The following is a 12293-nucleotide window of genomic DNA, read 5'->3' on the forward strand; positions in this document are numbered from 1 at the left end:
ACTGGTCCTGCAGCCCCAATCCCCTCCCCCCAGTTCCCCAGGTCTTTATGGTCCCCAAGGGTGATTTGTTCATGGCCCCATCCTGGTGTCCAGTCTGGCCTTGGGAGGGGTCTTGGAACAGGTGGCCCTCCCCCACCCCCTCTTCTCTGAGTCCCCCCTCCCCTTTCTCTCCACCTTACAATAGCTGCAGCCGGCCTGGGGTCGGGTGGGGGGGATTAGGGGAGGGGGCCGGGATTAGGGGAATGGACCAGCCGATGAAAGGGGCTGGAGGAGAGCAGAAGGGAGGGGGCTGGGAGGAGGAGAAGGAAGGGGAGGGGGTCTGCGCTAATCGACTCTGGAGCCCACATAAGGACTGGCCACGGACTGAAGGAGAGGACAGGGAAGTAGGGGGGAACTGGGGGAGGGGGCGAGGGGACCCACTGTTGCCTTGTCCCAGAAACAGGCTACCCCCCCTGGCAGCTGCAGCCCAAGTCCGGGAACCCCAGCTCAGGCTGAAGGAGACAGGACGCCCACCACGGTCTCTTTCCACCACCCGCACCCCCCCCCTCCCGCCCCGTATCTCATCCCCTGCCCTCAATGGGGATCGCTCTGCCCCTTCCTCTTCTCTTTCCTCCCCGTCCCCTTCCTTTACTGCAAAGTCCTGGAGGAGGCTCCTGCCCGCTTCCCACTCCAGACATTCTGCCCCTTGTGCCCCCAGCCACCCACACGCGCACGCCCCCTCCCCTATAGGGGCCCCATCTTGTGTCTGTGTCCCTGCTTCCGCGTGGTGTCTCCATTCCCCCGTTCCTCTCGTGCGCCTCCCTCCCCCGCCCCGGGCCGCGGCTCTTGATTGTCCAAACGCAATTCTCGAGTCTCTGGCTCTGGCCGAGAGTTGAGTCTGGACGTCCCGAGCCGCCGCCCCCAAACCTCGAGGGGAGAGCGGGTCGGAGGGTCTAGTGAGAGCCAAAGCGGAGGGTGGAGCAAGTCCCCAGGGTGGTAAGGGGAATCCCGGGTTCATCCGGATTTAGTTGCATTCACAGGACTGGAGGACTGAAGCGGCCGAGGATCCTTTGCAGCCTTCCCCCCTACCCTCCCCGGAATGCCGGGCTGGGGTTACAGAGAAGTTGTGGGGAGGGGGGCAGCTGTACCCCAGAGCCGCTAGGGGACGCGGAGTGGGGGAGGTGGCCCCTTTTCCAACCTACTGTCCCCTCCCGGGGTTCAAGAGATCCCAGGCCCCGCCCTCCGGAGTGGAGGCCTCGGGTGGGGACCTCGGGAAGGGAACGGTGGCTAAGGTTGGCAGCACGACGGTGCCGGCCGGGCTACTGAGACCGGGGTCCCTACGTAACTCGGGACTCCGGGGACGCCGGCTCTATACGCGAAGCGGGCGCTTCCCGAGGGCGGGGTGCCCGGGCGCCCACGTCGCGTCCCACCCGAGCCCCGAGTGGCGGTGACGTCTCTGCTGACGGGTGTGGGGGGTGTAGTGGAGGGACAGGCGGAAGTGACGTAGGGCCCCAGCGCCCGGGCCATGGCGGCGGCGGCGGCGGGAGCTGCTGTCTGAGCCGCGGCTGCGGACCGAGGGATTTGGGGCTGGGATCCCGGGCCCTGGGAGAGGCGCTGCGGCAACCGGGGCGCGGACGGCTGGATCCGGGTGAGGGGCAGCGCGGCGCCGGGCGGAGGGGGGTGGGGGGAGCCACCGGAGGGGCGGGGTCTGCGCGAGGGCGGCCCCCCTAACACCCCTTCCCCCTTCCCCCCCATCCCAGCCTACCTCTCCTCCTCCTCCACCGCGGCGGAGCCCTAGTGGGGGGGTCTGTGCCCGGTCACCATGACGACGCCGGCGAATGCCCAGAATGCCAGCAAAACGTGGGAACTGAGTCTGTATGAGCTCCACCGGACCCCGCAGGTGACAGGGACTCTCCCTTCACAGCTTACTCCCTTTCCCAAACCTTTGAATCCACAGACCCCATCCCACAGCCTCTTTAACGTTTCCCTGCCCCATGTCACAGACTCCCTTGGTCCTACCTTTGAGTCATCTTAATCTTTTCCAAGCACTTCACGTTTACCTCATTTAATGCTCACATCAGCTAGTGCCACAGACATAAAGCAAATATGACTTCCTTCATCTGAAAGATAGTAAACAGACAGAAATTACCTTCACTGTTCCTCGGCTCCAGTTAGTGCCTGTAAGACTCACCCCTCAAGTTTATTAAAAATGGAGCCTCTCGGCTGTCCCCCACCGACCAACGTTCTGATATGGTAATGAGATGAGGCCCCAGAGTCTGCGTTTTAAGCACGTACTCTAGGGGATTCTGATATAGGTTGAACCTGGACCCACTTAGAAATTCTGTGGAAAAAGCCCTCTCCAAATTCCAAATCTGTGCCACCCCCACCCCCACACCTCTTGCCAAACCTCCGATCCTTCTGTTGCGAAGCTCCTACTTTTAGTTCATGGACACTAATCCTTTCTGTTTTCCATTCTCTCCAAGTCAAAGCTCCTCTCTCTCAGAATTACCATCTTCAAGTGGCCAACATGGGGTACCCAGATTCTGCTATTTCACTGTATTTCTCAAAATTCCCATTCCATGGACCACTTACTTCTAAAACCCCTTTCCCCCCCAACCCACCATCGTTTCCACTCACTGATGCCTCCAGGAAGCCATCATGGATGGCACAGAGATTGCGGTTTCCCCTCGGTCACTGCATTCAGAACTCATGTGCCCCATCTGCCTGGACATGCTGAAGAATACAATGACCACCAAGGAGTGCCTCCACCGATTCTGCTCAGACTGTATCGTCACGGCCCTTCGGAGCGGGTAACAGGAGGGATGTGTTTGAGATGGGATGAAGGGTACAGAGTTGGGGCCTCAATGCCCCGGCAGCTGACTGTTCAGAGCCTCCTCTCTTCCATGCCAGGAACAAGGAGTGCCCTACCTGCCGCAAGAAGCTGGTATCCAAGCGGTCTCTGCGGCCGGACCCCAACTTTGATGCCCTGATCTCTAAGATCTACCCCAGCCGGGAGGAATACGAGGCCCACCAAGACCGGGTGCTCATCCGCCTCAGCCGCCTGCACAACCAGCAGGCACTGAGCTCCAGCATCGAGGAGGGGCTGCGCATGCAGGCCATGCACAGGTTCGGGCTGGGAGAGAAGCAGTAGCAGGGCTGGTGGGACAGATGTGTGGGTCTGACTCCTGGTGCTGTCTTTGCTGCCTGCCAGCTTCTGTGCCTTAGCATCCTTATAGTTAGCCCCAGCATGATTGTTGAAGCTTGGAAGTCAGGAACGTAAATTGCAGCTTCTTAGTAGCTGGCACTGCTATCCTTAAGAAGAAAACAGCTCACCCTTTAACTTTCTAGAAGTTAGAGTAGTGGAGTGATTTTGAGCATAGACTCTGGAGTCACACCGCTGGGAATTAAATGACCTTCTAGGCCAGCATTGCTCAGTCTTCAGTAGGAATCCAGATTACCCAAGGGTCTTGTTAAAAATGCAAATTCTAATTCAATGGGTCTGGAGTTGGGCCTGAAATTCCACATTTCTACAAACCTGTGCTTCTGGTTCTTGGGAGTCCATGAGGAGAGTCAAGGGGCTGTGATCGCAGACAAGTTATTTAACCTCTGTAAGCCTCCGTTTCCTCAACTATAAAGAGAATATAATTCCTTGCTTCTAGGATTTGTACTGTGTGGGCGATCAGTGAAAAATACTTAGCAGTGTGCTTAAGCATATAGTTAGTATTTGTAAATATTAGGTGTCATCAGTAATATCTCCCTGATCTCTTGTTCTCTCGTAAGTTTAAAATCTAAACCCCTTATCCTTGGTGCTTTCTAACTTCAACCACTTGCTTCTACAGGGCCCAGCGTGTGAGGCGGCCGATGCCCGGGTCAGATCAGACCACCACGATGAGTGGGGGGGAAGGAGAGCCTGGGGAGGGAGAGGGGGATGGAGAGGATGTGAGCTCAGACTCCGCCCCTGACTCTGCCCCAGGCCCTGCTCCCAAGCGACCCCGTGGTGGGGGCGCAGGGGGGAGCAGTGTAGGGACTGGGGGAGGTGGCACTGGTGGGGTTGGTGGGGGTGCCGGTTCTGAAGACTCTGGTGACCGGGGAGGGACCTTGGGAGGGGGCACCCTAGGCCCCCCAAGCCCTCCTGGGGCCCCCAGTCCCCCGGAGCCAGGTGGAGAAATTGAGCTCGTGTTCCGGCCCCACCCCCTGCTCGTGGAGAAGGGAGAATACTGCCAGACTAGGTGAGAGCCCTGTCTTTCCCCTGACCTCTGAGAAACCAGAGATCACATAGACTTCCATCAGAAGTGGGCTTCACCCAAACCCAGCAAGAAACCCTAACCCAGAGGCCCTGTTGGAAAGTTCCCTACTTCCCTTGTCCATTGAAGGTTTTCTGTGCCCTAAACCTACCCTCTTTCCCACTTCAGGTATGTGAAGACAACTGGGAATGCCACAGTGGACCATCTTTCCAAGTACTTGGCCCTGCGCATTGCCCTAGAGCGGAGGCAGCAGCAAGAGGCTGGGGAGCCAGGAGGGCCTGGAGGGGGCGCCTCTGATGCCGGGGGACCTGATGGGGGTGGCGGAGAGGGTGGGGGTGCCGGAGGTGGTGACGGCCCTGAGGAGCCTGCCTTGCCCAGTCTGGAAGGTGTCAGCGAAAAGCAGTACACCATCTACATCGCCCCTGGGGGCGGAGCCTTCACGGTGAGAGCCTCTGAGGGCAGTGCTGTAAGAGGGAGTGCTGGGGAGGGTGGTCTGGGGCCACACAGAACCATGGATCCCACCCTAACTGGCCCACCCTCCTTTCTCTGGGCATCCAGAGATCTGTGTCTCCTCCCCCATCACTCCCTGTGCCCCTGCTTTGCCTTGCCCCAGCTCTTTTATTACTCTTTTTTTCTTTCTTCCTCCCTAGGTCACTTCCTGCCTTACTCGTATCCTTTACTACCTTCTCCAATTTTCTTTTTTCTTACCCTGCCTCTCTCTCTCTTCCACCCTCTCTGTAGACACTGAATGGCTCCCTGACCCTGGAACTGGTGAATGAGAAGTTCTGGAAGGTGTCCCGGCCACTGGAGCTCTGCTATGCCCCCACCAAGGATCCAAAGTGACCCCACAAGGGGACAGCCAGAGGATGGGGACCATGGGGTGTCCCTGTGTCCTGGCCTACCACCCCCAGCTTCTTTGTCCCCCAGTGCCCCCCCCAACCCAGCCAGCCAGCAAGAGGACACAAATGAGGACAAGTGGCTTTTATACAAAGTATCTATATCAGATTCTTCTATATTGTACAGAGCGGGGCATGCACCCCCATCTACTGCCTTTTCTATTGCTCCCCCCCCCCCCCCCCCCCGCAGCCTCCCATCTACACAAGATGTTGGGGAAGGTGAAAAGCCTTCCCCTTCATGCCCTCCTACCAACAACAACAAATTTGCTTCTTCTCCTCTTTGAAACCTGCAGTTCTGTGTCTCTGTTTATTAGGGGTGTACTAGAAGGGGAAAACCAAAACAAAACAAAAAGACTGGGGAGACAAGCCTGGAAATCATGTGGAAATCAGCCTTGGAAATGGGGAGGAAATGCCAACGGTTCTTCTCGGTGTGTAAATCCCAATTTTCTGAACCCCAAGTCAACAGATATGTATGAAAATAGTGGGGCACAGTCTGTGAAGCTGAAAGAGACAGGGTGAAGAGCTGAGCGGCGTCTCAAGTCAGATCTCACAGCTGCCCCCTAAAAGCTGGATCGCCCAGCCTGGAATCCAAGGTTTCAATACCAAAGGGAATGTAGGAAAGTGACTCGAGAGTAAGGCACGTTTGTAGCCGCCAGTGGGACCGTGATGTTCAGAAGCAGAGTAATTCCTCATCACTACAAGAAGCTGGTGTCTATAGCTGGAAAGACAAGAGGGAGGGGTCGTGGAGAGGGCTGCGAGGACCTCCCTGCTGGACATCCCGGCCGCCTCCCAAAGAAGGCGGCCAGGGCCAGGGACTACAATTCCCAGGAGTGCGCAAGCCAGTGCCAGCCTAGCCGCGGGCTGAGTGGAGGAAGGGCCGCAGGGGAGGTGTAGTTCTGTTCCTGCCGGGCTGTGGCGAAGAGCAGAGCGGTGGGGACCTCAAGTGAGGCAGTTGCTGGCTCCCGGCCTCGAGTTGCACGGGCGGACTGGGCCCCAACCCGCGTTCGGAGGTACAGTGGTGCTCCGCTGCGCTCCGCATCAGGTGTAGTGCGGGGTTCGGACTCGCCTCCCCCGGAGTAACTGATTGTCCCTCTGCCCCCACCTTCAGACTCTCTGCCCCTCACTTCCTGTTTCCGTTGCCCTTCGCATCCCCACCCCGATCCGTCCCAAATTCCTGCAGCTCGCTCAGTTATCTGCCCCACTGGCAGAGAAGTTAGGCTTTCGGTGTGATCCACAGACCCGAGGGCACACCACCCCACGCTTGGGATTTCTCGTTTTTTCCCTCTGATCCCTAGTACCTTCAATACCTACCGACTAAGGGGCACCTTTCCGCCCAGGCAAGTCCTACAGACCTGCTGGCCTGAACTCACCGCCTGAGCCCTCTTGCCCTGCAGAAATAAACCAGACCCACTTAACACTTGAAGGAGCCCCTTTCTATACCCGCTCCCCAGAACCCTTGATCCTGGCTCGCCTCCTTTCCAACCCCAGGTATCCAGCAGCTGCGGCGCTGCCGGGGCTTTGGGGCTGAAGGAAATTGGGCGTCGCTCCCGGAGTTTCAGAGAGGGAGAGGCAGGCGTGGAGGAGTCGGGAAGGATACAGAGGTGGAGGCTGGAGAGCACGCAATGAACACGGCTTTTCTTCTAGTTCTCGCGCCTGCCAGGAGCGCCACCCCCTCACTTTTCTCATTCTCTCCAGGAAAGTGACCGACCCGCAGCTTCTTCTGTCTCTCTTCCCCGCCCTCTCCCTTAACCCTGTAACAGCCCCTGGTCCCCGTATCCCCCCCCCCCCGCCCCCCGCCCCGGCCCATCTCTCTCTTCAGCTTCGCGGTCAACACCACCCCACCCTCCCCTTCTCTCCACTTCTCACATTTCTGCTGCTGTCCCCTCTCTGCTGCCTCCATGACTGAATTTCGAAGATGCGCCTGTTTATTTCCGTGACATCATGTGGGAAACATACCAAACTGTGGCCCTAGGCGTCTGTCTAGGGGAGGGGAAAATAACTACCTCCTTGACCGGGTGTTCTCCTTCCCTATTGCTGGGAGAAGGAGGTGTTGTGGGGTGGCGGGAGCAGGTCAGATCCTGTTGCCCTGGGAGCTTCCCTGGGTTCCTTCCCCAAATCCTTCAGTCTTGGTGTAAATTAAGCCCTAAGAAATAGGTTAGGCAAAGCCAGAGATACAAAGTATACAAAAAAGAACTTGACTATTCTGTTGAGGAACTAGATACATGCAGGAGAATAACTAACTATGCAAAGGAGGGAGGCAGGGAAAGAAAGGTTACTAGAGGCAGGGAGACCTGGGAATAAATCTTCATCTTGCCCCTTAAAGGGAGAGTTCTTTACACAGGAAACTCTGGGGGCGGAGCATCGGGTTTTTACAAACCCTTTGGGTGATTCTGATGGGCACTGAGGCAGAGGAGCAGTCCAGTAGATGTTCCATGAGATGTTAGCTCCCTCGGGATGGGTCCTCATCGGGTGAATGGTAAGTGCCCCATGCAGAAGGGGCTCCAACCTCTGGAGCAGGGGGTCACTGGGAACCTGTAGGGCAATTGGAAAGGGCCTCCCAGAGGAGGTGACGCTGTGCCAGGATGCTTGAGAAGGGAAGAAGAAAGTCTTGCTGGAGGGGTGAAGAGAAAAGGAGCCTCTCTCTCCCATACCCATCCATCTCCCACTTTTCCCTGGCTCAGGCTTCTCAGTCCCCAAACCATAGCAGATCATGCCTCTGAGCACAGGAGTGAGAGCAGCGTGTAAGACAATACACACAAGAGACATCTCAGAAAAACCTAGGACCGCTATCAGGTACAAATATCACCAGAGAGACCACTCATCTCTTCTTCAGTTTGGGGTTTTCCCCCTGTGTTGTCAAGCTCCGAGACAAGTACTTCGTGTCTGGCTATTTGCACTTCTTCCACAAAATTGTTTGCTTAATATCCTGGACAGTTGGTTTTGAACAGTCATCCAGGGGGTCCCACAGAAGCGTCCCCTCTAGATAGCGCCTCTGGCTCCAGCCTGGCACTGAGGAGGGTGGTGTTACCATTCACCCTTTTAATTTTTTTAAAAGATTTTTTATTTGTTTATCTGACAGAGAGAGAGATCACAAGTGGACAGAGAGGCAGGCAGAGAGAGGGGCGGAAGCAGGCTCCCCACCAAGCAGAGAGCCCGATGTGGGGCTTGATCCCAAGATCCTGAGATCCTGACCTGAGCCAAAGGCAGATGCTTAACCCACTGAGCCACCCAGGTGCCCCACCATTCACCCTTTTAGAAGGTTCTGTTGGGGGAATGCCTCACTTGGGCAACACTCACAGTAAGATTATTGTTACTATACATGTTAAAGGATAAGGTAGACCTTAGTTCTGCATTAACTCCCCCCAAAGTATATGCTTTAGAATTTGGCAGCATTCTCCCTATGGATGTACCAGAGAGGCTGACTACGGACATATGCCAGAAGGAATGAAAGAAGCTTAGAGGTAAAAGGATCACTTGGGAGACCCCTAGTCAGTTTCACCTTTTCAGGAAGTACCTGTTGAGTCCACCACCTAACAGGGACACTGTTCCGTGACCTCAGTATTACAAACAGGTGTATGGTGTAGCCCCTTGCCTTTGAAGGATGTGATGTAGAGGTGTTTGTGGCGAGCATCTCAGTACTGAATCCACCTTTATTCTGATCAGTTGTATCTGTCCCTCTTCTCCATCCCTCCACCTCCCTGGTCCAGCCACCATCTGGACCATCTGGCTCTCCTCTGAATCACTGCAGTAGCTGGAGACCTTGAGAATGGTCTTCTCTACTATGCGCCACCACACACCTGAGTTAGAAGCCTTTTTGAAATGCAGATCTGATTGTTTCAGGCACCCTGCTTATTCATTCAATGGTTTCCCATTGATTTTAGGCTAAAGATACAAGTCCTTAACCTGCTAAGGCCCTGCCAGGTGTGGCTCTGTCCGCCCCTCCAGATTCTTCACCCACCACTCTCCCAGTGGGAGGGCTCCTCTTCTTCCTGCAAAGAGCCTTTGTGCAGGCTGGACCCTCAGCCTGAAAGGCTTTTTCTCCCATCTCTCTTTTAGCTAGCTTCTCTTCATTCTTCAGATCTCAGCGTCTCTGCCACATCCTCAGGAAAGGTACCCTGCCCTTCCTTCATGGGTCAGATTCCACTCTTCTGAGCTCCCACACACCAAGGTGTGCCTTTCCTCAGAGGCACTGGGCACAGTTGCAGTTCAACATTTGTTATTTGACCCCCTGGAGGATGTAAGCTCCCTGAGGGCAGGGATCACGACTGCAGATGCTCACTGTTGTCATACACAGGGGACCTCGAACTCCATAAATATTGAGTCGAAATATTGGTTCAATAGAAGCATGCGTGCCAGGATCTGGGGTAGAGGGCTACATATTTCAGGATCTCAGAGAGGATGGTTCGAGGACATGATTCTCCCTCCAACAGCTGCGGCCCAGGCATATGCCATTTTCTTAATACAATTACTTCCTCTGTATTTCCTATCTTGTCCATCTCCACAGTTCTGCCTTCATCTCAGGCCCCCTCCGTTTTGCCTATGAGACCCTCTTTCCCTTTAACTTTGCAATGCCCCTTTCTGGTCTTGCCTCATTGGCTTCAGAAGGCAGCATGGAATAATGTGGCAACAGCACAGAATCTAGAACCATAATATCTGAGTTCAATTACTAGGTTAAAAGTATTAGTGGTGCAACCTTCCTCAGGTTGTTAAATCACTCTGAACCTAGCTTTCTTATCTCTAAAATGGGAACAACTTCAGAATCAAGCAAGATGGAGGACATAGAAAATCTAAACGCACCATCACCTGGAAATACTGGATAAAATATGGGGGTGGGGGAGTAAACATGACTGAGTTCTCAAAAGGAAAATAGAATCCTGAGTGTTATAAACAAAGAGAAGACTGAAAGCCAGAGAATAAGCTGACCATGGCAACAGTTGCTGGAAGAGGACTGATAATTAGTTCTGTTAACTAAAAAATGTTTTACCAGCCACCAAAGGATGGGAGGTGAAGTCTTGGTCCTGAAAACATGGGGAAATTAAATGAAAAGTGGCCAAAGTTGACTCAAGAAGAAATAGAAAACCTGAACATATCTATAAATTCTAATATATGGAATGAGTTAAAACACACACACACACACACACACACACACCCCTATCTAGATAGTTTTATAGATGCATTATTCTGCCAACTATTTTTTTAAAGTCAGCTCTATACATAACATGAAGCTTGAACTCACGACCCTAAGACCAAGAGTAACATGTTCTACAGATTGAGCCAGTCAGGTGTCCCTATTTTGCCGACTCTTAAAAACCAGTTGTTTATTTACTTATACAAACTATAGCAGATAACAGAAAAAGAGGGACAATCACACTTATAATACTAAAATCCTATATGCACCTGGGTGGTTCAGTTAAGCCTCTGCCTTTGGCTCAAGTCATGGTCTCCTGGTTCTGGGATCAGCCCGCATCATCTGCTTCTCTCTCTCCCTTTGCTCCTCCCCACTGCTCATTCTCTCCCTCTCTCAAACAAATAAACAAAATTTTTTAAAAAGAAAGACTAAAATCCTAAATAAGATATTAACAAACTGAATCTGGTGTTTGTGCAAGTGTGTGTGTGTGTGTGTGTGTGTGCGCGCGCGCGTGCGCACGCGCGCATGCACATGACCAAGCAGGCCTTATTGCAGGCATACAAGGATGGTGTACTTTAAAAATCTATTAATGGGGCGCCTGGGTGGCTCAGTGGGTTAAGCTGCTGCCTTCGGCTCAGGTCATGATCTCAGGGTCCTCGGATCGAGTCCCGCATCAGGCTCTCTGCTCAGCAGGGAGCCTGCTTCCCTCTCTCTCTCTGCCTGCCTCTCCGACTACTTATGATTTCTTTCTGTCAAATAAATAAATAAAATCTTAAAAAAAAAATCTATTAATGATGTTTACAATTTGTCAAATTAAAAGGAAAAAAATATTGTCCCAATAGGTACAGAGAACACATTGGATAAAGTTTAACAGGACTCCACTATTTTTTTTGTTTAAATCTAGCTAACTGGATGCCTGGGTGGCTCAGGTAGTTGAGTGTCCGCCTTTGGCTCAGGTTATGATCTCCAGGTCTTGGTATTGAGCCTCATGTCATCAGGTTCCCAGCTCAGGGGAAGTCTGCTTCTCCTTCTCCCTCTGCTTGTGCTCCCTCTCTGTCTCTCAAAGGATAAATAAAATCTTTTTAAAAATCTAGCTAAGATTAGAAAATAACTTCCAAAGTCAAGACAAGGATATTAGTTTTTACTGTTTCTTTTCTTAATTTTTTATTTTTAAATTTAAATTCAATTAATTGGGCGCCTGGGTGGCTCAGGGGGTTAAAGCTTCTGCCTTCGGCTCAGGTCCTGATCTCAGGGTCCTGGGATCAAGTCCCGCAAGTCTCTCAAGCAGAGAGCCTGCTCCCCTCTCTCTCTCTCTCTCTTTCTGCCTGCCTCTCTGACTACTTGCGATCTCTCTCTGTCAAATAAATAATAAAATCTTAAAAAAATAAAAATTCAATTAATTAACATATAGGGTATTATTAGTTTCAGATGTCGTGTTCAAAGATTCATCAGTTATATATAAAAATATTTAATTTTTTTTAAAAGTTTCATTTATTTAAGTCATCTCTACCCCCAACATGGGGCTTGAATTCATGACTCCAAGATCAAGGGTCACATACTCTTCCAACTAAGCCAGCCAGGTGCCCCCTCCCTAGTTTTTACTGTTTCTATTCAACTTGTGCTAGTGGGTCTGAACTGGCACATTAAGAAAAAAAAAGTAGTAAATCCATCACTTTACATAGATAATTAGTGACAAAGAAAATTTACAAGAACCCACAAATAATTAGAACTAATACACCCCTTTCTGGGGACAAGATGAATATGCAAACATCAATTTGCCTATATGACAGCAATAAACAAGTAGAAGATTTTATTTTAAGAAAATACCATGTGTGGGATGCCTGGGTGGCTCAGTCAGTTGAATGGCTGCCTTCAGCTCAGGTCATGATCCCAGCATCCTGGGATCGAGTCCCGCCCGCATCTGCCTGCTTCTCTCTCTCCCTCTGCCTGCCTCTCTGCCTGATTGTGCTCTGTCTCTCTCTCTCACTGTCAAACAAATAAATAAAATCTTTGAAAAGAAAAATGAAAATACCATCTATAATAACA

The 12293-nt window shown here is 52.5% G+C and overlaps 1 protein-coding gene and 1 long non-coding RNA gene across 2 annotated transcripts; one reads left to right on the forward strand and one right to left on the reverse strand.

The window, feature by feature from the left end:
- Window positions 1–863: 863 nt before the first annotated feature.
- Window positions 864–5405, forward strand: RING1 (ring finger protein 1). Its single transcript, XM_004770598.3, has 7 exons — window positions 864–1627; window positions 1740–1879; window positions 2629–2789; window positions 2890–3105; window positions 3819–4208; window positions 4392–4665; window positions 4965–5405. The coding sequence occupies exons 2-7, from the start codon at window positions 1802–1804 to the stop codon at window positions 5064–5066; spliced, it is 1221 nt and encodes a 406-aa protein (XP_004770655.1). The 5' UTR covers window positions 864–1627; window positions 1740–1801; the 3' UTR covers window positions 5067–5405.
- Window positions 5288–7094, reverse strand: LOC106003591. The gene is made up of 2 exons (XR_001176186.2): window positions 6986–7094; window positions 5288–6507 (listed from the first exon to the last, which is right to left on the reverse strand). It is a non-coding gene; the product is annotated as an uncharacterized LOC106003591 (long non-coding RNA).
- Between the last annotated feature and the right edge of the window lie 5199 nt (window positions 7095–12293).

Source organism: Mustela putorius, unplaced genomic scaffold, assembly GCF_011764305.1.
Source record: "Mustela putorius furo isolate JIRA1106 unplaced genomic scaffold, ASM1176430v1.1 tig00000135_pilon_pilon_pilon, whole genome shotgun sequence".
Classification (NCBI taxonomy): Eukaryota; Metazoa; Chordata; class Mammalia; order Carnivora; family Mustelidae; genus Mustela; species Mustela putorius.